We start from the raw sequence: 26,460 nt of genomic DNA, 5'->3' as shown, positions 1-26,460 counted from the left end.
GTTTATAGAGTGTTCACGCAACCAATACTTCACTTTTATTATTTTCCCCGTTTACACCATTTCATTGATTTGTTTGGTCCTATGGTGCACTTCGATTATCGGTTTACCGTTTGACGGTCCTCGGTAGCCGAGTGGTCTAAGTAGTCGAACTACTGTATCACTAGCCTGTCAACACTGAGGTTGTGAGTTCGAATCCCACACATAGTAGGTGCATTCGACTCCAATATTAATTGACTAAAATTGTCAGTTTTCCTATCGTAGGTCGGTTGTTAACTGCGGGCACTCCGGCTTCCTCCACCGATAAAAACTGACCGCTACGAAAAAACACAATAGTGCTGAAAGTGGCGTCAAGCAAAAATCAATCAATTTACCGTTTATCATAGTTGATGCGGTATTAGGTTTTTTCATTTTGCATGTGTAAATCAAGACAAATTCAAGACTTCCAAGAAGGAAATAAAATAAATTGATACATGTGAAAGTATGTTAAGTTGGTCAATTTTATTTTTAAGTACATACTAAAAATAAGATATGTTATGTATAAGATCAGTGCACAGGAAAAAGATTTTTATACAGACGATGTATCTGTGTTCCTGTTGTCGTGCGATATGTTATAGAAACACTTACACTTAACTAAAACAATAGAGACAATTATATACACAGACATTGCACGTTATGGGACTTCCTTGTTAATTGTCATTTTACAAGGAAAATATCTTGCAGCAAAGATATCGGGACCAAAGATTGACGGGTATAAAATATGGTTATTCATGATAGACTTCTTTAATCTGGCAGTAAACCATTATTAAGAGGGGCGTCTGTTTGGTTTAACGGGATTTATGAATACGCAGCAACGTTCGATAGCTCAAAAACCGGAATTTTGAGAGAGGACGGTAAATTTCGAGTTTTTTTATAATAAAAAACTCATATGTAAAAAGTACATTGAATTTCTTGACCAATATATGTTGGAAGTAATTAAAACTATATATTGTTTTCGGATACAAATCAATTAATTTTGGTTAGAGACATCCTTCAATGGAAAATGTTACGAACTCATGTAAAATCCGTCTTTTAAAATACCCTCAACACCAACATGAAGCGTCAAATAAAGATTTGATTGTATAGAAAAATTTTAGGGATTTTTTTTTTAAATTGGAAATTCTATACTTGCAGTGAAACAAATGCAAAAAAGGGGGGGGGGGGTCCTACCCCTTTTTGTTACTAAACGTTTTATTACCTGTGAGTTTTTCATTATTTGTGTGTTAGTGAACCCAAGGAAAATAGTAAGTAGGAGTTTGAACAACGGTAAATAACATGTTTTGCAGTTTGCAGACGACAAGATCGGAACTTGCACACCTACTATTTTGGTGGTAGGAAAAGTCGGTTAGACATTTTGCTAGAGGTCATATGTGCTTTGTTACATGTAGTGCGTATATATATATGCTTATTTAAAATAATAAAATGTTACTTAGTACTTTTTTTACTTTCTGACCACCAAGCCCCTAAAAATAGTTCATCAACTCATTCCATATCTTCTATTTAAACTAAATCGAACCGTTTCTAGTATTCAGTCTATTAGCTTTATTATCAACATGAAATATGAAAATTAAAAATCCCATAATTTCTACGAAGACAAGCAAGTGATGTTATATGCATAAATGCAATAAAACAGTGAACTACAATAAAAACATTTCTACCAACAAAAAAAAACTATAAAACGCTTTTTTAATAGCTGCAAAACAATTTTTTTTTGTAAGAGTACTGATGATCTTTAAAAGATATGATTATACACTACAAGTATAAAAACAAGATTTATTCGATAAAGATCAGTTTATATCAGTAAATGCATGCTGGATCGAAGGCATACTGTATTTTATATGAATTTCTTTTTAAAACGGATATAATTTCTAGAAATCGATCTCTAATTTTAAGACAAGTGAACTTTGTTGTTAATTCAGCAAATAAAGATTTATGATTGGAAATGATGGCTCCAGGAAATAGAAATTGACAAGTGTAAAAGATGTTGGTTCCTGCGTAGAGTTGATAAAGATATTATGAACTGAAGGACATTGTTGTGTTCGTTTTCTTTGTTTTAAGTTGACAAAGGGTGTCGGGTTAATGTTTTCTTGGACGAAACTAAAATGTTTCGGTTAAGATCAAAGTCTTTTAGTACCAGGAAAAGAAAAAGCACCAACTCAACCATCTCAGTTGTGATCAGACGGTCATATTGTACTAACCAAAAAGATTTTAGACCTCGATGTTTAAGGTACAGTTTGTTTTGTTTTTTTTTGTTGTTTTTTTTTCAATGATATTTTTATTTCCATGGGTTTGCTTTGTTTTCTCGTGTTTTTTCTTTTATGTTTTTTGTTTTCTCGTGTTTTTCTTTTGTGTTGTTTATTTTCATTTTTATGCTACTTGTCCAACCGGTGCGTTACGTTTGAACGAATATATCATACGTTTGCGCGAAATTTATTTGTTGAAAAACTACTATTTGCGCGAATTATTAAAAATTTCTATTACAACAATATTTAAAAAATCGTAGAGTTTTTATATAAAACTACGATTTTTGAAATAATAATACTAATTAGGTAAAAAGGTAAACTAAAATGACAAGGTGAAAATCAGCATTAACCATTTTCGAGACCAATGAAGGGATAACGTCCTTGATATTCGATGGATATACCTTCCGTGTAGATAAACAGTAAAACAATTGAGACATTAGCTGCATCAAGAAAATATGCAAATGATGGATGAAACTGATTGCGAATGTAAGTTTTCCTCACGGGAATAATTTTTCACGATCATGAAAATAATGAACTTAGATTTTAAAGACAACAATTTATACGGCAAGTTCAGGTGACTACGTACATCAAAGGTACATTGCAATACGCGGCAGCGATATACCGTCATCTTGTCTGTACCAAGTCAGGAATATGACAGTTATTTTCCATTCGTTCCTTTGGTTGATGAAGTCTAACGTTTGATTTTTTTAGTTTTTATTGACTTCCCCCTTTTATGAATTAACCTTGGAGTTGTGTATTTTTGTTATACTTTTATACCACAGCTTTTGTGAAACGCAGAGACAAGGTTAAACTTCAGTACGCCTTTTTCAATTTCAAACTGGGAAAAAACTGTTATCTTCAAATGAGCACGATCATGAAAAGACATACATTAAAGCACATTAAAATATGCGGTAGCGATATACAACAGATATTGTAAAACGCACAGACAAAGTCAAAATTCAGGTCACTGTACATGTTAGACAGTTTTTTCAATTTCATACTGGGAAAATCTTCAATCGCCTGGATACAAGAATCAGGACTTAAAAATTAAAAATTCTCCTGTCGATAACATTTTACTACATGTATGTGTATTCTAGACTATAGATATGTTTTATATATACTCAGAAAGTTCATTTCCAGAAAATTCACATTTAGGGAGCTATCATTTGATGTTATGGGGGGTGGGGGCTAGGATGAAAAATTTAGTCCTGCCTTTTTTTTAGTTGTAATCTCTGTCCTGTCCTGCCTTTTTTTTCAAATTTCATCCTAGCTCCCTATGAAAATCAAATGGTAGCTCCCTTAAATGAATTCAAGACATTGCTTTTACATGCTGGCCGACGTGGATTTTAAAACCTTTAAACAGTATGACTAACTCATTTTTAAACATAATGCATTAGTACGAAATTTCAACAGTAGACACCTATCAAGTTTGCTTCAAATATACATGATATAAAATATACACATATTGTCATAAAATCTACAAATATTGTAGGCAAATATAAAATTCATTTCTAAAAGTTTTCAAATCAATAAGAAATACGAAACTCGCAGATCTTCACTTTTTTCCGGTTTTGAAGCGATTACTAATAAAAATGATATTTTCCGACTATTGTGATAGAAATTATAAAAAAAACTTAAAATACGATACTGCAGATAGCAATATTTAAGTATCATTGTTATAACGTTCTGTAGATTTTTTAGCCGTTGAGTCGTGAGTCATTTTGAATTAAGCCTTACTGAATGTCAGCTGTTTTAGAAGCATAATAAAACCCCAAATAAGATGCAAATAGACCCTCATGGTTTGGCTTTAGTTGATGACGAACACATCAAAGAAAGCTATGACTGTTTTCCTAAATTTAAATTGATCGTTTTGTAAAACTGACTACAAACATGTCGTAACTGAAGAAACATCGTAGGACCTCTAATTGCATATCTTAAAACTTTGCAGGTTGTTGATCGCTTTGCTAGGTTATTTCTACATATACATAAATTGTTTTTTTTTTTTTCTATTTCTGAGCATTTTCTCATGTTTTGAATCTTATGGTTTTATTATGACCTTGATCTTTTTACAAACTAACAGTTTTTGTTTATGTATAGAAAGATTTGATATAAGACAAAAAAACATGTTTGCTGTTCGGTCGATTTATAGTTTGAAAGAGGCATGACCCGATAAATTGATGAAATCCCAAAGCGCGTTTAAATCATCCGTTGAGATCTATCTATTTGTATTGTTCGTAATTCAAAGAGAGAGGTTTCATGCAAATTTAACCTCGACAGAATACCTGTAAACAATATTCACAATATAAACTCCTTCCAGCTTACTTTGGGAATATCTGGAAAAGAAAACAAATACAAAATACAAGGACAGGAACTGGGCACATGATTGCACCTCTAGTTTTGTTTTAAAGAGTGTGTGTTGCTTTTGATTTATTTTTCAGTGTAGTATTATGAGCTTTTTCATTTTTCAATGCAAGTGTTGTCTCCAGGTACAAGTTTTTTCCATGTAAAACCCTGTTTTCCTATCAAACTTTCATATTATGTAAAGATATAAGGTTACAAGTATTAAATTAACATGTATACCAATGGTTTGTGAAATTGGTGATGTCTAAGGTTTAGACAAGATATGTATATCAATCCGCTATTGTAAGACGCCTACTTCCTGGATATGACTCATAAATTCATTTCAGGAAAAAAACAACACAGGGATTTCGACCCCGGATTTTTTGTGGGGTTCGTGTTTTCGATGTAGTGTTTTGTGAAATATTGTTTGTCTTTCCGTTGTTTTAATCTATGGCCATGGTGTTGTCTGTTTGTTTTTTATTTCTTTTTTTTTTAACGTATAGTTTTTTGATTGGCCTTTATAACCTTCCTAATCTGTTTTGTTTATACATGATCTTTTGACCTTTGGTCAGATAATGACCTTCCAATGCAGTTTTAAAACAAACTAGTTTCCTTTAAATCAGAATAATATTAATTTATTTATCAAAAGACTTTTTCGACAATTTTGCATTAATCCAGAATTTAATCCAAATCATTTAAATCTTATTCTGTGCTAGATTACATTGCTATTGAAAATAATCCACTGAAGCAACTTTAACGCGTTTTGTGAAAGATGTATGAACCATTTTCACAAAATTTGTTTTTCCCCACGAGGTCAAAAGCCCCACGTTCATGGAAATTTTAGTAATTTGAATCTTAAAGAGTCGGAATAAAATGCTTAAAGAATTTTGCAACAATTTTCCATAATTATAAGCATAAAACTAAAAATGTTATTCTGTGCGATAATCTGGTATAGAAGATCATTATGTTAATTTAACTTTTTTTTCTAAAACTTGTGCATCGAAAAATGCCGTGACCGAAATTTATTTAATAATATCTGAAAGGAAATAGTAAGTAAAGAGTTTATTATAGCGTCACAATCTAGTTTACATTATCATACACAATATAAAAATCTTTAAACCCATATCAGATCCCTGCCTTTAAGACATATGATACACTTTCATCCTTTTCAAAATAAAAATATATGTTATAATGAAATTTCAAAAATGAATAGTTAAATAATAAAAGTATTCATATGATACTAAAATTTTCAAATACTCGTTAAAATTTATTTATACATTTAAAAAAGATTAAACACTTACAATTTTATCTTCCTACGTTCTCAAAGGAAATATATAGCTTTACTTCAAATGCAATTTTGGTTTTGATTTAAAACGGTTCTTCTCGTTCAATCTGAAGGTAAATACTCGAATTTGCAACAATTTCTCAAAATTACAATTTAAGCCATTTTAGGCAAGTTTTAGAATAAAACACGCACAGCTTATTAAGAAAGTATGCATAGGTGTGCCAAATTAAAATCGAGCCAATAAACTAAACAAAGAAATTTTGTTATTTTTATGGAACTGGACCACAAATTGATCGCACCTCGGTACTTCTGATACTTTTTAAGAACTAAATACATTTCTTTTCCTTTTCCTAATTTCTATCGGATGCAGGTATATCAAGAGTTCTGATCTTGATGTAAGTATTTGCTTTACATCACGTATGTAAATTCTCGGATGGTGTGAATAAAGCTGTTCATTGAAATGGGACAGAAACTACCCACGGCCTAGTTGCCCAGTTGCCCAACAATTAGGTTGATCACGCAAAACTTACACTTTTTATCAGATGGTTCCTCAGAAATGAGGTCTTCCGCAATATAATATATTAAAGTTGCAGTAGTGAAATGGCAGGCACAAAAACCGGGAAATTTTTTTTTCAAGTTTTAATTGATTTCCGTTTGTAACCTGTACTTAGTCTGAGTGACTAAACTTTTCGCCACCAGTTATGGGCAGAATGAATTAAAACGACATCACGCTATTATGAACACGTTGTGCATTGATGGTTCAAAGTCTATGCGGTTATATTTTGGGAGTCAGAACCAAAAGTTATCTGAAATAAATGTAATCATTTAGGATTTTTTTCTCAAAATTGGTTTAAATGCTGTGATTTGTAACACAGCTTATCTAAAAACCAACTATATAGTCCCAAAAACATGTCCATGAGGGTTGTCCTAAATACACTAATGATTAACAACGTTGTTACGCGTTGTATCTGCACCTTTTATTTTTCAATTGATCGAAATATGAGGGGAGAACTGATTACTCACAACACTTATTTAACACAGTCTAGTGTTTATTTGTATTGCCTGAGCTTAATAATCAATCATTCCAACAAATAATTATGTCGGTAATTGAGCGAGTCACTTTCCCTACACGAGGCATGAGAGATTAAAACCCCTTTCCAACCCACTTGATTGTGCATACATACGTGTATGTAGTTATACATCCTGCATAACCAGACGGGCAAACCTAGGTACTGGGTACATATACATCCCGCACAGCCAAACGGGCGAACCTAGGTGCTTGGTTCACAGACATCCTTCACAGCCAAACGGGCTAACATATGTGTTGGGTACGCCTTCATAAGGAGTCATACCCTTTGACCAAATGTAACCCTTGGTACATTTGTACATAGATCATATGTTAGACATATTTATTGATATTGAATTATTTTTAAATGTAACTAGTATATAATCTAAATAGAATAGCTTCAAGCAATTTATGCCATTAGTTAGTTGTTACAAATTGAATTAGTAGAACATTGCAAAATCTGATGGTTTCGTCGAATAAAATCTAGCGATAGTACTTAAAAAAAACTAATGTCAATTAATACAGAACTTCAATAGAAAGATTTCCAGCACCAATCATAACAAAAAAAATATAACGACTGTTATAGCAGCGAAACAACCAATGTTGTAACCGATTAAATTTCAATTTATAAGATATATATGTATATAAATACGTGATTAGTAAAAAAAACACTTACTTGATAAAGATCATTTAAGATCAGTAAGTGCGTGCATAAAGGAGCGGAGGTATAATGACTTAAATAGTATGTAAATTTGTGTTTAAAACGGACATGTTGTCTAGAAATTGATCTCCACTTTTAAGACAATGGACCTGTGTTATTTAATCAGCAAATGCACATTTATGATTGGAAATTATGGCTTCAGGAAATAGACATTGACAAGTGTAAAGGACGTTGATTCCTGCGTATAATTGATAAGAATATTACGAAGTAAACGATATTGCTTAGTTCTCTATATTCGTTTTAACTGAAAATGTGACCCGGAGTAGTTTTTGGACTAATATAAAATGTTTCTGGTAAGATCAAAGTCTTGTATTACAAGGAAGAGAAAAAGTACCATCTCAACATCCAAAGTTGTAACTAGACGTTCCTATTGGATTTACCAAAATGGTTTTAGACCTCGATGTGCAAGGTACAGTTGTTTGGAATTTTTTTTTTTTTTTTTTTCGTTTTTCACTTGCTTCTTCACGTTCCTCGCCATTTAAATTCTTAATAATACTTAGATATTCTCCTTTTTACACGTGAACTTTTGTTTATATACGTAGACACTTCTTCGGTCTAATTTTCACATAGATACATTATAGAATATACGTACAATGTCAGAAAATATTTTTATTTAAACGATCTTTAAAAAACGTTAAGAAAAGCAAAGTTTGTTGAGCTTTTCTTTTGTTTCGAAACCAGTACAAATATATCAAATGTTATCCGACGATGTGCGTAACTTTTTTTACCCTCAATATTAAATGTGGATGCTCATTTTGTTCTTAAAACATTTGAATTCCCAGTCGTCGTCTTTTTTTTCAATACAATCGAAATTGTTTGCATGAATACGGACCTCAAGTCTGACACTAAAATGTGATGTAAACAGCCATACTATATTATACTTTCTCTTCTAAACAGGATGGTTACATGTATCTGGAAGCATATGCATATCGCTTGTATTAACCTTTATTTGAAAAAAACTTATAGAATAGATATCAGATTTAAAGGCGGGCTTGGTCGGCATAAGTTCTTTGGGCTTGACCAATGGGTAAGCGATCATCACTTACGAAGAAAGGACATGTTTAGTGCAGTTAAGAAAATAACATAAGAACCATTACTAAAGTTGCATCACTTTAAAGAAAAGATTTATTGAAGAATGTTGTAATTATTTGTTTTAAGTATAATTGATTGCATAGCACCCCCTCAAAACCCGCATTATACATCTATGATGTCCCAAATTTGAGGCCAAAAAACAAGGTGTACATAGGACTCGTTATCGTTTTTTGATGGAGTCCTTTTCGCTGAACTAGTATACATAGACAATAATAGTGCATTGACTTGACATATCAACGATATAAGGATGAGGCTTAGAAACGGGGAAATGCGAGGCTCTGCCGAGCTTTTTCCCCGTTTCGGGCCGAATCCTTATATCGTTGATATGTCAAGTCAATGCACTATTATTGTCTTTATACTACAATCTTAAAAAAAACATTTTCAATTGTTGTTTAATGTGTTATTGTTATTATTTGATTTAAATACTGAGAAACTTCCCCCTTTTATAAAAAGGCCCCATATCATGCAGGCGGAGAAATATACAACACAATGAAATGTACATTACTTGTTGAAACCCGCAATCGATGGTGAACGAATTCGTTTGAGAATGAACTAAAATATCAACAATAAGCATAAAACATAATGATTTATTGTTTGCAAACCAAAAGTATTGACAAGTGAAATATGTTTTTTTTTCTCTAAAAATTGCAAAAGAAATAAGTTTGAGTCGTTGAATACATTGGAAACAAGAACAGGTTGAATAGATCGTATGAATAATTAATTATAATTTCGGCAATTTCTATTTAAATATTCATGAGGAAAAGTGATATCAGGTCAGTGACTGTATATGACATAGAAATATACGGTCAACGCATTTTGACTGCTCAAATAGAATGAGTGCAGTATAAATTATTATTAAGGGGCTAGCATAAGCGGGTGCGGGATGTTCTTGCTGCGTTGAAGACCCTTTGGTGGCCTTGGGCTGTTTTTTGCTCTTTGGTCCGGCTATTGTCACTTTAATACATTCCACGTTTCCATTCTCAATTATATTTGATTAATATATTTTGTACAAATGAGATGCGGGTAATTACGTCAGAGAGACAATAACCCAACAACCAATTTACAAACAAAAATCAAGAGGTCAACCTATGATCTTAAACATAGGATGGTATCTGTACAATGTCAACCATGTCAAGCCCTAAAACGCACCGCGCCTGAAAAAGTTTTGAATGATTTAAACCGAGAATATCAGAGACCTGCCACCAAACAAAGAAAAGCACTGACAATATTAGGGAGCAACCATTTAACCTCAAGGGTGGTGGTTATGGTTTTTTGTCTTAGTAAGAATTTTTTTTCTAATTTTTCGAGACTATCAATCAAATTATTTTTTCAAAATTTAACAGTATAAGGTATTGGAAAATCTGGATTCAGAATATTTTTTTTTGTCATCTGCTTGACCACAATATTTTTTTGATCAGAATATATTTTTAGGAAAAAACCATAACAATCCCCCCCTTTTTTTGAAGTTAAGTTGATCGTTCCCTTATGTGTATATTTATAGGTTGATTTAAATCAATTACTGGAGACTTGAAATTAGATTTCTTTAAGTATCGATTTATTATACCACAAACAATCGTAAAAATTAATTTTGCAAAGATATCAAATAGAATTGTACCACAATGGCATATTTAATCGGTTACTTTACAGTCGTGCTTGAAGTTCATTTTACTTATAATTATTAAAAATTCTACTTTTAAATCATATTTCGATCATCTGTGTATTAGACAAGTGTATTCATGAACACACTTGTAAAGAGGTATAATGTTTCCTTGCTATATATATATATATATATATATATATAGACGTTTAATTTTGTTTTATATAAGTGCTGACGATGCGTAATGCCATAAAAGTGAAAGCTTAGATACATTACGTGACGTGTTGATTTTCTTTTGGTCAAAGGACGACAATTCAAATTGTTTTATTTACAAATGCATTACATGTTATCACTTACGTATGATATATGCACCCCTCTTAAAAGAAAATTTAATTTGTTATAAAAGTTATGTTGTGTCGCTTCCTAACATTTTTCTATGTTTGCCTTTTTATCATTAATATGTAATGTACAAATGTACTCACGCAAAATAATTAATTGTCAGATCCTTCAAAATACAGAATGTTCAATACACTTACTTGTAAATGTATAACGATCAATATTATTTTGTCCCAATTAATTGGCCAATGATGAGCAAAGTAATTTATTACAATAATGTTTATGCCCCGTCGTCATCTGGGGCATTAAGTTTTACCCTTGTCCGTCCGTCCGTACGTCCGTCCGTACGTACGTCCCAATATTGGTTTCCGTTCTCTAGCTTTAGTGTAATTGCCTCAACCAAATGTTATGAAACTTATACACAATGCTTATTTCCACAATACACAGATCAAGTTCGAATTTGGGTTGCGTCACTTTTACCGTTCTAGAGTTATAATTCTCCTTTACAAGTGGAAAAATTGCTAAATGTTTCGTTTCCGTTCTCTAACTTAAGTTTGCCTCAACCAAATGTTATGAAATATATACACAATGCTTATTACCACTAAAAGCAAATCAAGTTCAAATCAGGGTGGCGTTACTTTTATCTTTCTTTAGCTATGTCCCCTTATAACGTTTTATGCAAGCGGGGGTATCATCTATGTGCCATGGACACTTTCTCCATTTATTTATAATTGAGAGACACAAATAATTTTGACAATCATATATAGATATAATCAATTCAAGTTTATGATCTTAGACCACAGCCAGACCAGATCCATAAGCATATTTGTAAAAAAAAAGTATTAAAACAAGATTATATAAAAAAATAAATTTATTTACGAAGAGTTAACTTCTCACTGGACAACAACAGACCTGCCAACTTTCCCGCTTTAAGGGGTATATCTCAATGAGAGGTGTTGACCTGACCCTTATAAAACTCAATTATATAGTAAGACTGAATATTTTGAAAAAGGCGTAAAGAGGAGTAAAAATACATTTTAAACTTATGTTTACTCATTCAAAACAATAGATGTTCTAATTAAGTACACTAATGACATGTATAGGTGTGCTTTGTATCCTCTTGTGCTTAAAATTTCTCATGGAGATATTGAAAAGTTGGCAGGTATGTAACCTGTGATTTGAAAATAGAAGTTACTCTTGATTAATTGTGAAATGATGTGTATTCACCTGCATCCGCTTTAATAATAATTTCCGTGATCTCATAATATACATGTGAACTAAAAATATGATTATATCACTCTAAATACGCATGATATATTTGCCACTGAACGTTAAACAAACTAATTGATATAAGAAATTCATTATTTTTCTACCAATATGAGTAAACCCGCGAAATGGTTCGGAAGTATTCGCTTTCGGTCATCCTCGTAAAAAATGGAAATCCATTTCATCTAGAGATGAAAATTGTACATAAATATAAGTGTCGTGTACTATATTTTCAAAACAATTTAGAAATCTTTCCTTAGACACGTCATTTCTTTTAAGTGACTTTTATTAATGAAAATTGAATATGATTTACTGCTGAGAAGGGTCCTTACCACACGACGTAGCACTCAAAATGTATGTCAATGAAGGACGATCGGTTATGACTTAACAACATCTGCTATGACTGTTTCAAACGTTACATGTATCACAACAAGATTACGTCTGGAAGTCTTATTGAAAAACTATTTTGGAAAGAATACAATTATAATAGTGTGCATGATATACAATAATAATTGTGTGCATGACTGTACACAATAACATGTGTCTGCGTGATGTACTGTGTTTGGGGGGAAAGGAGAGGAGACAAGAAAGAAAACGTCAAGCATAGGATGGAAAAGAATAGAATAATGTGTTGACCATTGTATGCTTTAAATACGTCAGAACTGTCCTTGGTAGTATTCATTTTTTTGTGTTAAAAAGAAAAATAGAAATGTTGTTTGTGGCAAGAATTTTTATTTATTAACATGGAGTGATAATAAATAATATTCACCTGAATTGCTGTATCATAATTCATGACCAAATAATAAAGCATTGATTCCTCGCTGTTAATGATTGCCTTAAATTGTTTTCATGATAAATGCAGGCGGATACTATTGGAAATTGTTTTTGATATCGATTTGATATCGATGTGCTATGTATTGAAAATTGTAAATATCTACTTAATTGGGAGGAGACTTACTGGACACTAAATGACAAGATAGCATGGTTGCAAATTCTTAAGTAGGCGTCCACTTTACAACAGTATTGTGGGTGTTTAGTTGATTTACACTTTTTATTCATATTCTGTTCCGTCTGGATAGAAAAACTATGGAGGACATTTTTAGACTTCGTTCTAAATCTTTCACAAATTTTAAGAAAAAATCTCCAAACTTATCTAAAGTTGATGCATTACGGAGGACAACGTGGACAAAAGAGGACTTTTTTCGTCGACGATGTGCAAGGTAACTCTTTTGTTTATATTGATTTAAACTAAAGAAACAATTTTATACAAGTGTAATTTACAGTTCCAAATTTTTTAGGAAAACTCTTGTTGATTTAAATTCATTTTTAATTATATCGGGCTTTATTTGTTTTAATTTCACAAAACAACTGCTATTTTAAGAACTAATTCTTATTTCCCTCATTGTTGTAATTTTATAAACTGTTTCACAACAAAGATGCGAAGATATAATATACAAATGTATATGAGAACATTTCTCATTAGATCAAAATAAAAATAACTTGTGTTTAGAGGTAACTTTCCCTACCTACCCTATTTTTATTCCTCAAATTAACCATTTTAAAGTTTTTGTTTGCATTTTTGGTAGTTAATCGTGACGAAGTCGCAAGTGGTCAACACATACTCAAGGTAAAATAGTTCAGCAAAGTAGAAAATCCCTATTTAACCTATTTTCTTAATTAGAAATTATACATAAACAAACTTATTTTTGTTTTGGTCTGATGTATGGTTCTGAGCAGTTTCCTAGCCATATTCGTTTGGTAATGTCATAGTGAGAAAAGAAAACAAGATTAACACTGACAAAGACAAAGCAATAACTTCGCCATGCTAAAGCAATACAGATATGATATCTGCTTTACAACGTGAAATTGATGTTCAGGGAAACCGCCAAAAATGTGATGGTATTCATTCCACTTATTCTTACATGTTGGTGTTTACTAACAAAAATCAAACGTTTTGCATGCGATGTTAATCAATTGGAATTCTTAACATTAATTCTTTTATTAAATTTAATCCCTTTCGATAGGAAATAACTTTTCAGGAAAGCAAAAAGGCACTTTTATACTTAAACACATTCAATAACCAAATGAGGCAACAGTTTTATTTGAACAACAGAACAATTACGATAAATTGCCGCGTCAGGTCTATTTCATACAATACAGTATTTGTGTTATCTAATGATAGTAATTGTCTTTGGTCATTACCTACAAAAAACAGATCGAATGTAATAATCATAAACAAACAACTATATTATTGAAAAAAACGCTCTTGGGATATATATATCACCTAAAGTGTGCAATACCACAATACTTGCTTGGTGAAGCTATTCTTGAGTGTGCGTATTTTCATATCTTTATTTCTGGGGAAAGATCGTTTAATTCTTTTTATGCCCCGCCGTAGCGGAAGGGGCATTAAGTTTTACCCATGTCCGTCTGTACGTCCGTCCGTACGTCCCAAAATTGGTTTCCGTTCTTAACTTAAGTTTGCCTCAACCAAATGTTATGAAATTTATACACAATGCTTATTACCACAAAACTCAGATCAAGTTTTACCGTTCTTGAGTTATGTTACTTTATAACATTATATGCAAGTGGGGGCATCATCACTCTCATAGACACATTCCCCGTTTGTTTATTTTTTTTTGTCAGTGTGTGTGGAGGGGGGGGGGGGGGTAGGGGGAGGGGGGAGGGATGATTTTGGAAAGGAATATTTTTGGCCCGAGAAGAACTAAAAAAAATAATCTCGATTTAAACATGAGGAAAATGAGCATTCTTCCCCACCAAATGTAGAAAATAACTGTGTCCTAAATTGAAATAAATTTTCGCACGAAGGTCAACGAGTGAAAAATTAATATTCTTTCCCCGAAATTTCCTCCTGTCACCCCTTCCACCCGAATACCAAATCCCACCCCTTGCGTCCTCTTTTCGTTATAATCGTGACGAAACAATGGATTTGAATCTCTACGGGCCAAGACCAATACACCAGATTTTTGTATGGGGATAGTTTACCATTCATTTCTTTTTTTTTATCCTCGAGTATGAAATTGTCTGTTCTTTTTCGACATATGATCTTTTATCGCTTCGTTTATGTAGTAGATGAACCTTGAGGCCGTTGGCCCGAATGGGTATCTCAATAAACATACTTACACCAGCAGCAACCCTCTTTTTATTCTGGAGCCAAGGACCTTTTAAAATCACCATTTTTTATGTTTGGTTGACATAAACCGTGAAATTCACAATTCGTCATGGTTGCATTATAAAATCATGATCAGGTAAATCACTGTCAAAATTTGAACAAATATGACAGTAATGATACTAGTGAGTTAATTTACATTACATAAAACTTAGTTGATAAACTCCGTTTTCAAACACCCGTGAGACAAGTAGCGAGCAAAAATTAACTACCAATAGACCAAGTATTAGACTGCTCGAGTTATAAATATGTCCTAAATTGGCACAGCCCCATGCACTAAATTTCATAGTGTATGCATTTCCATTGACTAACTTACTTATTTACTGTACAAATGAATTGATTTTTCAAAAGGAGACAATGTCTTAATGTAAATATGGAAGTAGTGAACGGCGTTGTGGACTGTAAAACTATGTGTATCTGACAAAAGTGTAACTACAAGAGCTAACGTATATGGAAGAAATTTGTAGTTTTCATAAGAAATAATGAAACCGTTGCATATCAAATGCTGAATATTGTCCTTTTGCACTTTCAAAATATTCGTTTTTGGTTAGCTACATGTAACATATAATGGCTTTTTAACATCTCAATTTGCACCTCTCATACAAATGAAAGTTTTCTACCATTGTTGTTTAGCAAAAAAAAGCATATACACAAGCATCAGGACAAGGAAATTACAGAATCTCTACCATATTGAAAATTAAAAACAAATCAGAAAATTATGCAATGATCAACTCGAAGCAAGATGTCGAAATAGTAAGCTGTGATTTAAAGTGCAAGATAAGGAAGGAAATTTAATGTCAATCTCACGACAACTATATCAGTTTTTTTTAATTATTGTTTCAAAATGTTCAAGTTCACGACGATAAGGTCAGATATCAAGATAACACGATTTATCTAAGACACACATTCCATGTGTATTTTCAATGTTTTTTTACGTACTTAATACTACACACACGCAAACGCGGCGTATTTCGTTTTGCATTTAACCAAACAAAATTACTAGAACTGCATGTTTCCCTTGCAAATTTGTTTTGTCCTCGTAGCGGTCTTCAAACTCAAGCTGTTGAAATTAATAAAGTATAGAAGCCATATGGGCTATAAAAGAATATATGTTGCTATCAGGACTGAGACAGGATTTGGTGCGAATGAGTTAATAGGATTTTCGAAATCGATCAAATTTGACCTCTGTAAGTTTTAGGAGCGTTTTTGGCGTAAAAACGGCAAAACACACTTTAACGGCTGACTATCGAACAAAGGGTTTCATAGGATAACTGTTTCGACCCCAAGAGAATTCTGGAAAATCAGGCATTTTCAAAAAAATCTGAAATACGGTATGCAAATTAGTACACTCTTGATAACGTAACTGATACTGATCTATAACCACTATGCATTGTGATTTGGGGCTGGATGGCACAGTAAGGGATGGGAAGGAATGATAAGGGTGGCGGCTGTGTGCTGGTGTTTACGAACCCATCCCTGCTGAAGTGAGGTGAAAATTTACCAATCTGTGATTCTTCGTCATTTAATTATAACCTTGTAGTTACAGCAACATATCCGTGTTGTTGAAATTAAATGTGACTTCCTAGTCTTGCTCGGAAAACATTAATGACAAGCCAGACCTGCCAAATTTTCCTTTTTTACAAATATCTGGAAGAAGAAAAACACAGCGACCTAGTTTTTACATACCAGAATTTATCTGGCCCTATTATACATCCTTGTGATTCTTCACTGATTAAAGATAATAGTAAACACCTAATGTCTTTACCATTAACGTTGTGGCCACCAAATTATTCCCGTATTAACCACCCGATTTGGCTACTTTTCACAGTTTTCCTATTTGTATCTGCGAGAAGGCACATACAGGTTGTCATATTTTCATAAAATTACATTTGGAAAAGGATTATAGATCATGAATGGTTAGATTGAGCTCCCTGCTATCAACACATTTAAGCTTGGGCAGTTTTAATATGGTATGGATAGCCGTACGAGCTATAAAGGATGGCTGTTGCAATCACGCTTGCAGACTGGCTAGGGGACCAATTGGTTAAACAATTATGCATATTTGAAAAATTGTGTAACGTTATTTTACATTTTAGTGTATGAACAATGACCCACAAAAAAATCCTTTAGATGCTAAATTGGCGAACTGATGACACTCTTGACTCATGATTTTGATAAGTCTAAGAAAAACATTAACGAATGATACAGAGAACTGTCCAACTTTTAAACCTTTATGAGTTTGGAAACGTCAACAAACACATAAAGAAAGACATCATTTAATATATATGATGGCCTAACAATTAATTTGTATTATACTTGATAAGCATTCTAATATTTAGAAATTTATTCTGCACATGATGTGTAATCGATTAAAACATTGTAATAAATGTTCAGTTTAATATCGAAAAATCTATGTATAGCTAAAACTGTGAGTTTTATCGACAGGTCATCTTAATTGGGTTTCTTTCAGACTGAACTCGACAAGAACATAAATGGAAATTTCTTTAGAAAGGGGGATATGCAAACACTAAAATAAACTTTCTATAATTATCATACTGTAGCAAGCAGAAGATGTAAAATTGTTTTCATAGGAACTTCACAATCAAGAAATCAAAAGGCAATACACAAACGAGGCATCCGTAGATAACGTGTGTTGCTCGTTGTTTGACTTTAGACTTTTTTCCGGAGGAGTCGGACGTTGGTGTTCTGTTGAACTGTCCAATATAGAAATTCCTGTTATAATTTTATATTAAATACTGTAGATAGATTTTTTTGGTATACACAATATATCGAATCTAAATGTAGGTAATGCCGCAAACCACCGTATGTGATATAAAAAAAACTTTATAAATGTACTAAAGTACGGTTCTTCTACATTGTAAGTTGTCAGCTGCGGTTATGAGTCAAACCCGTGTTGTGCCAGGATCGATTGGAGATCTAGAAACAACGTACTGAAAACATTCCAAATACTATCAAATATTGATAATGAATGTGTATGTGAAAACAGTGATCAAATTAAGCATAATATATACTAGTACTTCTAGGAATCGTCGGAGTCACTTTTTGAAATAAAAGACATTAGCAGTTCTTTAGCTTAATTTAATATATTATGGCGGTTCTAAATATAAAGTAACGAATAGCTATAACTGTACAATAATCTATAGATGTACATTACATATCGGTAAACAATTGAATTAAAGCACACATATTGAAAACATATGCGTCATAAATGTAAGTGCCAGTCTGCCTTAAAATCAGGCAGTGGTGGACACATGACAAACAAAAACTCGCTCAATTTTACCTTAATTCAATTTCATAATGAATAAAGGTGCACGAATACAACATTCGTTTCCTATTCCTTTTCTGGTATTTCAAGATACAATTTGGTTGAAATGCACTAGAAATTACCAATCAAGGGGAGATAACTCCGTAATTTGCTATCATTCTTACCAAAAGTTATCTAGAGATTTCTCGAATTACCAGACACGCAGAAACGAAAGCCCTACCATTTCGAAATCAGGATAAGGGTAACTTCAAAATAAGATGGTTGGGTCGGCGGGTTTTTTTACGGCCATTTTTTTAAATTGATTCTCACAAAGAGTGACACTTAAGATTCACGCATAATCACGCGACCCCTAACTTACGGAGTACATTCTCGTTCTTGAATATCCACATGTACACCCAGTGATCACCACACGCTTTAAAAGGCTAGGAATCCCCTCCCCGCTCTTACAAACCAAATTATTTTCGTTCTTGCTCACCATAGAGTTTTTTCGGGAATATTTGAATTCAATTCCACTTGAAAAATAGGACAATAGGAATAATAATAAGTGTGATGTTCAGCGTTGCGTTCGATGTAACGTCCGGATAAGTCCTAACTAGATTTTTGTTAAACTTTATTAAAAATACATTTTTTGGGGACACATTTGTGCTGTTGGGAAATACCGCAAAATTTGTCACCTATTTCACATTGTCAAAAATAAAAAAAAAATAGTTATTCTTTAAGATGTCGCCGTCCAGGCATGTTCGGAAATGAAATTAAAAAAAAAACATTCTCACTTATACGAGTTTGAAAAGACATGGCCTAACCGCATTGATAAAAAAAACTTATATATAAAGCTAAATATGTTTTCATATATTTTTTCATCGTCATGACTTGTAATAATTCGTTATTAATGTTTTTTTTTGGTGTTTAGATAATCTAACTAGCAACCTACACTCAAATTAATTTTTGCCATTAAAACAAATTTTTACCAAACAACCCTATTTCATTTGACTTTTCAAGGTTAAATGGATTATGATAAAAAAACAATAAATAAACACGATATCAAATGTACACTATTATCATTATAATCATACTCCATAGATATCTCAATTAATTTGTTATCCGATATATATAGAGTAAATGAAATGTATTTTATCACGTTGGTGATGACACACAGAAAAATAAATCAAACTGTTTCTTGAATATCAATTTAACCTTGACTATTTTTCCAAGAAATATTAATCAATTGTGTGATTCAATTTGCCTTAAGAATCAGATAAACATTTAAAACAATTATGTTGCATGAATGATATTTCATTTTTCATAATTTACTTTTACAGTTCCCCGGCCTCCGACCTCACCGGAAGACGTGATGTTTTTAGCAGACGACAATACGGTTCTGTAGAACAAGTAAGTTTCCTCTACATGTCTTTTGGTTATTTATTCAAATGGATTACTAACTCTGCTTGACCTTTTCCCCACATTTCCCTTTTTCATATTCCTATCTTATTTTCAATGGAGAAAATAAAAGTTCCAATGCGTACAAATTCAGATTTGTGTTACGCATGAAGATAAAAAAAAAAAGGTCTTAACACTTAGATAACATAGCTAACGGCAATCGTCAAAAAATATTCTCTTACTACCCCTAAAGCATAATCTAAAATCAGATTTGTAGATGTCACTCGTTTAATCTTTTAAGAACACGAAAGATTATAAGAACAAGATCAATCTCAGTCACAGAACTCAGACAACACAAAATACAATTCTGTTTCCTTCCTTCCTACCTACCCTATATTATATTTTCATGTATATCCTATCCTTATTGTCTACATTTGTACCAAGAGGCAGGAAACGCATTAATTTTAATAATTTTCTTTGGCCTCATAAACGTTTGATGAACGGTCTGCAATACTACTCCACTAATACTTATGAAGTGTTCCATACTGTTCTGCGTCTTGATATAATAGGATGTGCGTCTTGATATAATAGGATGGAATGAAAACTCGAAACTTTTTGTCTCATTTGCAATCATACCAAATTTTCTCATGTTTGTATAGGAACTTAAGACTGAGCAGCACAAACCCCATAAAAAACCGGTGGGCGATCTTCTAAAGAGCTTCGAAAGGGTAAACAGATATTGCTCCTCATGTGGCTTCCGTCGTGTTGCTCATGTATTCTGCGATAACCTTTATCTTCATTAATTCATAGCTAAATAAATGCATACTGATTAGAAATCAACGACAAATAAACTAGCTTGAATCTGACTATGAGCAGTTTTTGTACTCAACTGTACTGTACCGAATTATACTGGACCAGGCTTCAAAAGCTAACTTGTACATGATTATTTATCTGCATTAAACATTACTTACATTGTACATGTACATGTACTTGGTTCTTATCTTATCAACAGAGACAAATTTTAACTGCACCTGATAAATGTTAGACAAACGATGAAAATTTCTTGACAAAGACGAAAGAAAGATATTGTCAAGTGTAGTAAAGCTGAGGTCGAGGACGGTCCAAACTCGAGAATGATTACTTCAGGTGCAGTTAAGAAAACATCTTACTCGGTTAAGTACTATTGAGACTAGTTCAACTATTACACTGCTGGATTTGAGTTAAAGCTTGTACAGTTCTGAACATTTGTAATTCTATCTACAACTTTATCAGTACAGTTTAATACCGAGGTATCAGTAAAGTCAATCGAATAGAATGCGGACGTTCCCAAGCTGGTAGAGTACAGCTCGGTACATTTAAGTACAAACAATTAAAGACTATTCCTGAATTGCATTTAAAATGAAACTTTAGTATTTTTTTACCATTAACAAGTTTCATGCACGTATTTAAGTATGACGTTCTTGTGTTGATTAAAATATGTACAAATACAACACTTACTTTCATATTCCTTAAAACGTACAGTTTACATACACTTATAATTGTATTTTTTCTCTCGAAAGGATTGCGTAGAAATAAAGCATTTATTGACCTCTTTTTTCTAATATAAACAAATTAGTCAAGTTGATATGATCAGTTTTATTGATGTAAATGAAGTTAAAGTGGTCCCTAGCAAATAAGGTCTCGAAATACTGTATATTTATATTACTGTAAGTAATTCATTAGGCTGTGTAATAGCTATGTGCTATCTGTTAATGGTCACTGCTATCTGGTAATGGTCAGTTATACAACATTGAGAAATAACACTGTGGTATATTTGCAAATCAATTTCAGTTGGAACAAACAGCTTAATCTTCAAACATAAAACCCTTGTATCTTTGATGAGGTTTTTTTACAACCCACTGGATCAATGCCACTGTTATCGGAGGTATCACCAGCCCAGTATTCAGTATCACTTCTGTGTCGACATCAATTCACATTGATATTTAATATTAATAAATCAATCGTTTACAAAGCTTTGAATTGTTCGAAAGACTTAAGCTTTTTTACCGCAGGAATAGATTGCTTATCTGCATTTGGCAAAACCAACCGAAATGTTTGGTCCTCAATGCTCTTCAACTGAATACTTTATTTGGCCTTGTAACTTTTTGGATTCGAACGTTACCGATGAGTCTTTTGTTTACGAAACGCGCGTCTGGCGTATAAAATTAAAAGCCTGGTATCATATTTTAGGTTTGCCTGTCTGTTTCGTCTCAAAAGTACCATTATCTTGAATATGAGTCACACGATGACATTGGAACAATCATAAAATTAATAAAACCATTTTTTTTTTTGGCTGAGAATATTTTTACACTGGTTACGTAGAAAAATTAGATAACAAGCCCTTTACATAAAATATCGATAATCCTTTACTTTCCTTATACATGTATATATGGTATAATTTTTGTCAAAATAATGTTTTCCATATATCCTATGGTTTGTTGTAAATATTCTCAATTTTGTACAGTTCACTAACTCAATTTGCTTTGTTATGAACTTTTCTTGTTTCAATTTCAAAATAACTACAACGAATCGGAAATGCTGTTTGCGAGGCACAGGAAGTTAATAATGTATCATTTTACTTATATGTCACAGTAAAGATTATTGACAGGAAGCTAAACGATTTTTTTGTTTGTTTTATGACTTAGATAACTATAGACTGGGTAAATCAAAGCAAAAAAAAAAGTAAATGCGATCTAAATATCGATTTATTAATCTGAAATTATACTTAAAAGTCAAAGTCATTTAAACGTATGCGATATGAATATGGGGTTTGCGACAATAAGACAACAGCCAAACGAAACAAAAGAAAAAAGACAAAAATCATCGGAACTCACATTAATTTTTTCTTATCAATTGAAACAATTTTGAATATGTATGACTATACTGTTATGCACACTTATAGTCCTACATTGTGTCGATACTTATAATTTGCACTTGTACAAGGTCATGCTTTTCTTATACTGTTTATTCAACTGGTACTGCAATAATACAGGAAAAACATTACTGTGTATGAAGAATTACAAACATCAATTTGGGATGTGTCGGTCGAAAACATCCGCTCCTCTTCACAAGTAAAACTCCAAATACGTGTACTACAACCAATTCATCAGTTGACCGTGGCAACACAGTTATGCTGTTCCTTGAATATATTGTCCAATCGTTCGATAACGATTCAGAATTCTTTTGGTATATCCTATAAAAAGCCTTTATATATCGGCTGTTGTCTGCTCTATGGTCGGGTTGTTGTCTCTTTGACACATTCCCCATTTCCATTCTCAACTTTATTTATGTAATATCATCACTAATAAAGGCAATAAATACTGACCGTCACGATGTAGCACAATAGTGACGAAAATGGCGTTCAACACCAATCAATCAATCAATCAATCTTTCAATAAAGGCATTACAAGTTGTACATGAAAAGTAGACGTGGTACTTTGTTCAGAGCTCAGATTACTGAACATTGTTTTGATTATATTGTCATCTGGTATTCAGTTTTTGTTGTTCGCAAGGAAACATTAAGTCGGTTTATGCACCTGTCACATTAATAATTCAGTGTTAGTACTATTCATGACCTCGTGCATGATTAGCAGGTTGCTATTCATTCTAGTATTTGCTTTACATGACCTTCATACATCTATGAAATGTATATAACTTATAGATCTAGACAGTTTATATTGCTGTGTTCGTTCCTTTCAATGGGTAATTAACAGGTAGCTGTTAAATGTATAGTATTCAATAACTTCAAGTACTAAATACAATTTACATAACTTATTTATTAAGACAATACTTATTTCTTTTAAGCATACCACTGTTTTTATATAACAATATATTATTGGATATTATTATAGGGGGTAATTAGCAGTTTGCTATGAAAGTTCATTTTGTTTTACAAAAAAAAAATATCTTTTGGCAAACTTGTCTTTTCTGCAGAAAGCGGCATAACTCTTACGTTGGAAATACAAGATACTTCAGTTATTTTTCCTATTGAATAGGGTGGACTGTTTCAGCTTGAAAGTGTCAGAAACTTTGGGAACTGAGTATATATCCACCATCCCAGCCAGGGTAGCTTATTTTAAAAATGTATTAGTGTTGAGATCATTTCAAACTTTGCATACTTTTCACTCTGTTTAAATGGATTTTTTTTTAATATAAAATGGATTCTATATACATGTATAGGCATACACTTATTGTTAACTTTATATGCTATAAATTAAGTATTTGGTATGATGGGTCACTAAGTTTTTGTTATCATAGACATGAATCTTGTTTATCAATACGATTTATTGATTTACTTATATCCGTTTATCTTTTTTTGTTTCTTTCGTTTTTTTTATAAAATTATTGAATTATGTCTTTTCATGAATTACAAATCGTATCACATATTTTTAAGAACATTACTTACATTGTACATGCACATGTACTTGGTTCTTATCTTATCAATAGAGGCAAATGTAAACTGCACCTGATAAATGTGAGACAAACGATGAAAATTTCTTGACAAAGACGAAAGAAAGATATTGTCAAGTGCAGTAAAGCTGAGGTAGAGGACGGTCCAAACTCGACAATGATTACTTCAGGTGCAGTTAAGAAAACATCCTACTCGGTTTAGTACTATTGAGACTAGTTCAACTATGACACTGCTGGATTTGAGTGAAAGCTTGTACAGCTCTGAACATTTGTAATTCTATCTACAACTTTATCAGTACAGTTTAATACTGAGGTATCAGTAAAGTCAATCGAATAGAATGCGGACGTTCCCAAGCTGGCAGAGTACAGCTCGGTACTACCCCTAAAGCATAATCTAAAATCAGATATGTAGATGTCACTCGTTTAATCTTTTAAGAACACGAAAGATTATAAGAACAAGATCAATCTCAGTCACAGATCTCAGACAACACAAAATACAATTCCATTTCCTTTCTTCCTACTTACCCTATATTATATTTTCATGTATATCCTTGCCTTATTGTCTACATTTGTACCAAGAGGCAAGAAACAAGCATTAATTTTAATAATTTTCTTTGGCCTTATAAACGTTTGATGAACGGTCTGCAATACTACTCCACTAATACTTATGAAGTGTTCCATACTGTTCTGCGTCTTGATATAATAGGATGTACGTCTTGATATAATAGGATGTGCGTCTTGAAATAATAGGATGGAATGAAAACTTTTTGTCTCATTTGCAATCATACCAAATTTTCTCATGTTTGTATAGGAACTTAAGACTGAGCAGCACAAACCCCATAAAAACCGGTGGGCGATCTTCTAAAGAGCTTCGAAAGGGTAAACATATATTGCTCCTCATGTGGCTTCCGTCGTGTTGCTCATGTATTCTGCGATAACCTTTATCTTCGTTATTTCATAGCTAAATAAATGCATACTGATTAGAAATCAACGACAAATAAACTAGCTTGAATCAGACTATGAGCAGTTTTTGTACTCAACTGTACTGTACCGAATTATACTGGACCAGGCTTCAAAAGCTAACTTGTACATGATTATTTATCTGCATTAAACATTACTTACATTGTACATGTACATGTACTTGGTTCTTATCTTATCAATAGAGACAAATTTTAACTGCACCTGATAAATGTTAGACAAACGATGAAAATTTCTTGACAAAGACGAAAGAAAGATATTGTCAAGTGCAGTAAAGCTGAGGTCGAGGACGGTCCAAACTCGAGAATGATTACTTCAGGTGCAGTTAAGAAAACATCCTACTCGGTTAAGTACTATTGAGACTTGTTCAACTATTACACTGCTGGATTTGAGTTAAAGCTTTTACAGTTTAATACCGAGGTATCAGTAAAGTCAATCGAATAAAATGCGGACGTTCCCAAGCTGGCAGAGTACAGCTCGGTACATTTAAGTACAAACACTTAACGACTATTCCTGAATTGCATTCAAAATGAAACTTTAGTATTTTTTACTATAAACAAGTTTCTTTGCACGTATTTAAGTATGACGTTCCTTTGTTGATTAAAATAAGTACAATTACAACACTTACTTTCATATTCCTTAAAACTTACAGTTTGCATACACTTATAATTGTATTTTTTCTCTCGAAAGGATTGCGTAGAAGTAAAGCATTTATTGACCATTTTTTTTTTGTAATATAAACAAATTAGTCAAGTTGATATGATCAGTTTTATTGATGTAAATGAAGTTTATGTGGTCCCTAGCTATTAAGGTCTCGAAATACTGTATATTTATATTACTGTAAGTAATTCATTAGGCTGTGTAATAGCTATGTGCTATCTGTTAATGGTCACTGCTATCTGGTAATGGTCAGTTATACAACATTGAGAAATAACACTGTGGTATATTTGCAAATCAATTTCAGTTGGAACAAACAGCTTAATCTTCAAACATAAAAGCCTTGTATCTTTGATGAGATTTTTTGACAACCCACTGGATCAATGCCACTGTTGTCGGAGGTATCACCAGCCCAGTATTCAGTATCACTTCTGTGTCGACATCAATTATCATTGATATTTAATATTAATAAATTAATCGTTTACAAAGCTTTGATTTGTTCGAAAGACTTAAGCTTTTTTACCGCAGGAATAGATTGCTT

General features: G+C 32.5%; 1 protein-coding gene across 3 annotated transcripts in view; it reads left to right on the top strand.

The window, feature by feature from the left end:
• The first annotated feature begins 1,972 nt into the window (after positions 1-1,972).
• LOC127729592 (GTPase-activating Rap/Ran-GAP domain-like protein 3) overlaps positions 1,973-26,460 on the top strand; it is a 75,517-nt gene continuing 51,029 nt past the window's right edge. Inside the window, exons 1-2 of one of the 3 annotated variants that reach the window (XM_052237411.1) lie at positions 1,973-2,263; positions 19,778-19,847. In XM_052237411.1, coding sequence (XP_052093371.1) covers positions 2,139-2,263; positions 19,778-19,847 — 195 coding nt within the window. In that variant the 5' untranslated portion in view covers positions 1,973-2,138. Of the gene's footprint in view, positions 2,264-7,690; positions 8,101-12,482; positions 13,203-19,777; positions 19,848-26,460 lie in introns of those variants that run through there. The other 2 variants (XM_052237410.1, XM_052237409.1) reach the window with 2 other exon arrangements.

Source organism: Mytilus californianus, unplaced genomic scaffold (genome assembly GCF_021869535.1).
Source record: "Mytilus californianus isolate M0D057914Y unplaced genomic scaffold, xbMytCali1.0.p SCAF_2, whole genome shotgun sequence".
NCBI classification, from domain to species: Eukaryota; Metazoa; Mollusca; class Bivalvia; order Mytilida; family Mytilidae; genus Mytilus; species Mytilus californianus.
This window is presented reverse-complemented; position numbering and strand designations above follow the sequence as displayed.